Source organism: Physeter macrocephalus, chromosome 17 (genome assembly GCF_002837175.3).
Source record: "Physeter macrocephalus isolate SW-GA chromosome 17, ASM283717v5, whole genome shotgun sequence".
NCBI lineage: Eukaryota > Metazoa > Chordata > Mammalia > Artiodactyla > Physeteridae > Physeter > Physeter macrocephalus.
Window position 1 is genome coordinate 3,461,501 of NC_041230.1, and position 4,778 is coordinate 3,466,278.

General features: G+C 63.1%; 1 protein-coding gene across 1 annotated transcript in view; it reads right to left on the reverse strand.

Moving 5' to 3' along the window:
* Window positions 1-811: 811 nt before the first annotated feature.
* The window catches only part of LOC102990420 (soluble scavenger receptor cysteine-rich domain-containing protein SSC5D), a 9,038-nt gene continuing 5,071 nt past the window's right edge, over window positions 812-4,778 (reverse strand). Inside the window, exons 7-10 of the mRNA XM_028478294.2 lie at window positions 2,801-3,118; window positions 2,160-2,195; window positions 1,391-1,708; window positions 812-1,060 (exon numbers count right to left, since the gene is read on the reverse strand). Of these exons, the coding sequence (XP_028334095.1) occupies window positions 816-1,060; window positions 1,391-1,708; window positions 2,160-2,195; window positions 2,801-3,118 (917 nt within the window). The 3' untranslated portion in view covers window positions 812-815. The remainder of the gene's footprint in view (window positions 1,061-1,390; window positions 1,709-2,159; window positions 2,196-2,800; window positions 3,119-4,778) is intronic.

The window sequence follows — 4,778 nt, forward strand, 5'->3', positions numbered from 1 at the left end:
ACCCTGGTGCTTCCCGTGTGGCCCTGCGTCGTGTGCGGGCTGTGCCCTCTCCTCTTGGGAATTGTGAGAAACCAGCTATCTCTGCAATGACAGTGGTCTCACCTGCTGGCCGCACCACACAGCATGTAGGATCTTAGTTCCCCAACCAGGGATCAACCTGTGCCCCCTACAGTGGAAGCGCAGAGTCTTAACCACTGTACCGCCAGGGATGTCCCTAAAGCCTGTATTTTAAAACAACATCACTGACTAGTTCTTTCGATATTTGTGAGAAGGAGGCGGCCTTGTGAGTTTCAAGACAGCCGGAGCAGAGCATTAAACCAAGCAGGGGCCTTCTGAGTGTGGGCTCCGTCTCCTCCCCTCCACCCTTCCCCTTCCCCGAGACAGTCTGGGCAGTGAAGGAGGGCACCTAGGGGCTGTGGGGAGTGGCGGAGGGGCAGGAAACAGACGCTAAACCCCTACTCGGCAACAAAAAAGAACAAAATAATGCCACCTGCAGCAACACGGATGGACCTAGAGGTTGTCATGCTGAGTGAAATAAGTCAGACACAGAAAGACAAATATCAGATGATATCACTTATATGTGGAATCTAAAAAAAGGGGGGCATAAATGAACTTATTTACAAAACAGAAGTAGAGTCATGGATATAGAAAACAAACATGGTTATCCGGGGATAAGGGGAAGGAGGGATAAACTGGGAGACTGGAATTGACACATACACACTACTATATATAAAAGAGGTAACTAATAAGGACCTACTGTCTAGCACAAGGAACTCTACTCAGTACTCTGCAATGGCCTACGTGGGAAAAGAATCTTAACCAAAAAAAAAAGCAGCAGCAGCTAAGCCCCACATTTGGGGCGGGGGGAGCAGGAGGGACTCACCGGCTTCGGGCCCAGGCTCCTGAGGGGCAGTCGGGGAAGCGGGCGGAGGTGAAATGCCTGCTCTCCTCGGGGCCTGGCTCACCGTGGGGCGCGGGGGCCTGGATGCGGCCTCCCTGGGCCTGGAGCTGGCGCCGCCCACCGCGGGGGCCGCGGGAGGGACATATCCCAGAGGCATACCTGGGGCGTGAGAGGGAAGAGGTGACCACCAGCCACTGCTGCGCTGCAGTCGGTCCCCCACGCCTGCCGTCCCAGGACCCCTGATGGAGAGTGAGGTTTCACGAGGAGCAAGACGTGGGGCAGGTGGGCAGTCTGGATGGAGGGGTACACCTCAGGGAAACACACAAGACCCCCCGTTCTCACCCCTCCACTCGAGGCCCCCTCACCGGCCTCTCCCCAGGGCCCCTCCCTGGCCTCTCCCCAGGGACCCCTCACCGGCCTCTCCCCAGGGACCCCTCACCGGCCTCTCCTCAGGGACCCCTCCCTGGCCTCTCCCCAGGGACCCCTCACCGTCACACACGGCCCCAGCGTCCTCCCGGTGATGACAGTCATGCTGGCCCCAGGGCCGCGCCGGGCAGAAGCGCAAGGCCGTCTCGTTTCCCCGACAGCGAAGATCGTCCAGGAGGATGGGTCCGGCCCCCTCCCCGAAGAAGGCGCCTCCAGGGGCGGCCAGCGCGCCCCCGCAGCCCAGCTCGCGGCAGGCCACGGCGGCGTCCCGCAGGTCCCAGGCATCGTCACACACGGACCCCCAGCGCCCGCCGTGCCACACCTCCAGGCGGCCCGCGCACCCGTGGGGGCCGTCGGCCAGACGCAGCCTGGGGGCCGGGCCTGGACGTGGGGAGAGGGAGGAGAACAGAGAGACGGGAAACCGTGACGGATGAGCAGCTTTAGGCCACGCACGCAGGAAACTGTGATGGACGAGCAGGTACTAAGGTTTGCACGCAGGTGACTGGGACGGATGTGCAGGTACAGGCCACGTGCCCAGGTGACTAGGATGGGGGAGCAGGTGTAAGCCACCTGCTCAGGTGACTATGATGGATGAGCAGGTACAGGCCACATGCTCGAGTGACTAGGATGGGTGAGCAGGTATAAGCCACCTGCTCAGGTGACTAGGATGGATGAGCAGGTACAGGCTATGTGTGGTGTCCTGCTTCACGCCCAAGATGGGGCTGGAGAACAGCCATTCCATCTTCAGTTTGCAGGTGAGGAAAAGACTGAGCTGGGAAGTCGCTCTCCAAGAGTCCAACTCTGGTCTATCCACTGCCCCCCATGTCCCTGCCTCCCCCCGCGGGAGGGACATATCCCAGAGGCATACCTGGGGCGTGAGAGGGAAGAGGTGACCACCAGCCACTGCTGCGCTGCAGTCGGTCCCCCACGCCTGCCGTCCCAGGACCCCTGATGGAGAGTGAGGTTTCACGAGGAGCAAGACGTGGGGCAGGTGGGCAGTCTGGATGGAGGGGTACACCTCAGGGAAACACACAAGACCCCCCGTTCTCACCCCTCCACTCGAGGCCCCCTCACCGGCCTCTCCCCAGGGCCCCTCCCTGGCCTCTCCCCAGGGACCCCTCACCGGCCTCTCCTCAGGGACCCCTCCCTGGCCTCTCCCCAGGGACCCCTCACCGGCCTCTCCTCAGGGACCCCTCCCTGGCCTCTCCCCAGGGACCCCTCACCGGCCTCTCCTCAGGGACCCCTCCCTGGCCTCTCCCCAGGGACCCCTCACCGGCCTCTCCTCAGGGACCCCTCCCTGGCCTCTCCCCAGGGACCCCTCACCGGCCTCTCCTCAGGGACCCCTCCCTGGCCTCTCCCCAGGGACCCCTCACCGGCCTCTCCTCAGGGACCCCTCCCTGGCCTCTCCCCAGGGACCCCTCACCGGCCTCTCCTCAGGGACCCCTCCCTGGCCTCTCCCCAGGGACCCCTCACCGTCACACACGGCCCCAGCGTCCTCCCGGTGATGACAGTCATGCTGGCCCCAGGGCCGCGCCGGGCAGAAGCGCAAGGCCGTCTCGTTTCCCCGACAGCGAAGATCGTCCAGGAGGATGGGTCCGGCCCCCTCCCCGAAGAAGGCGCCTCCAGGGGCGGCCAGCGCGCCCCCGCAGCCCAGCTCGCGGCAGGCCACGGCGGCGTCCCGCAGGTCCCAGGCATCGTCACACACGGACCCCCAGCGCCCGCCGTGCCACACCTCCAGGCGGCCCGCGCACCCGTGGGGGCCGTCGGCCAGACGCAGCCTGGGGGCCGGGCCTGGACGTGGGGAGAGGGAGGAGAACAGAGAGACGGGAAACCGTGACGGATGAGCAGCTTTAGGCCACGCACGCAGGAAACTGTGATGGACGAGCAGGTACTAAGGTTTGCACGCAGGTGACTGGGACGGATGTGCAGGTACAGGCCACGTGCCCAGGTGACTAGGATGGGGGAGCAGGTGTAAGCCACCTGCTCAGGTGACTATGATGGATGAGCAGGTACAGGCCACATGCTCGAGTGACTAGGATGGGTGAGCAGGTATAAGCCACCTGCTCAGGTGACTAGGATGGATGAGCAGGTACAGGCTATGTGTGGTGTCCTGCTTCACGCCCAAGATGGGGCTGGAGAACAGCCATTCCATCTTCAGTTTGCAGGTGAGGAAAAGACTGAGCTGGGAAGTCGCTCTCCAAGAGTCCAACTCTGGTCTATCCACTGCCCCCCATGTCCCTGCCTCCCCAGGGACAAGCCCTGGGGACGCCAGCCCTGATGCCCTCCACCCACCTCCCCAAGCAGGTCCGCACTCCCCAGCTGCCTTCTCCAGCCTGTAAAGCAGGGCTTCTCAGCCTTAGCGCCCCTGACACGGGGGTCAGGTCATCCTCTGCTGCGAGGGGCCGTCCTGTGCACAGTAGGATGTCCAGCAGCACCCCTGGCCCCCCCCAGACGCCGGCAGCACCCCCGGTGCCCCGCCCAGTCATGACAACCAGAAATGTCTCCATGTCAGCCGGGGAGTGGGGTTGAGAAACACTAGTCTAGATGGTAAGCTCTTGTTGGTTTGGGGGTACATTTCTGTTGGATCTTTGTGGGGTGAGAGTTGGGTCACCTCTGGGGAGTGTGGAGTCCATCTCTAGCCTGCAGTCGGTGTCTAGAGAAAAGGACAGACCAGAGGGGGTGAGCTACTCCTGCCTGCGTCACCGGCTGCGAGTGGCGAGCTCCCTCACGGGGCTTCCCTGAGGAGCAGAGACGTTGGTAGGACAGCAAGCTCCCGGGCCCTCGGTGGGGTTCACTTCTTCCCCCCAACAACTTCTTCTCCCGCTGGAGACTCGGCTCACCTCCTGGGAGCTGGGCTTCAGAGGCCCCATTTCTGCCCCCACGTGCTTCCCACGGAGGCGCCACCGTCACTGCCTCTGGTCCACCAGTCTGCGCCCCGACCTGTGTCCCCTTGGTCTCCTCCCCACCACACCCTACACGCTAGATACCCAGATCCATCTGTGCGGCGGGACAGACCCGGCAGTCAAGTTCTGGGTCATGGGCTTTACATCTCTGAGCCTCTGTCCTGCATCCATGAAGGGTGGGCCGAGGACATCCACCCAGGAGGCCAGGCAGGTGGGGGTGAGGCCCCGCGCCGCCTGCGCGCAGCTCCTCCGTAGCTCCCTCTCCCCTTTCCCATCCACCGACTGAAACATTTCCTGCCCCCTGTGCGGGTAGGCGGGCAGGCTCCTCTAGCCGCGTGCAGCCCTTAAACCTTCCCACCCCACACCTGTGCCCCACCCCCCCGCCCCCGCCCTGTGCCCGCTGCGTCCTAAAAGTCAGGAGAGCGAGAACTGGGTCTGTGCCGGGTGTGGATGGGGCTTAATGAGTAAGTGTGAAAAGAAGGAAGGAGGGAGAGAGAGAAGGAAAGGAGGAAGAGAGTAAGGAATGGAGGGAGGGGGGAGTGAGAAGG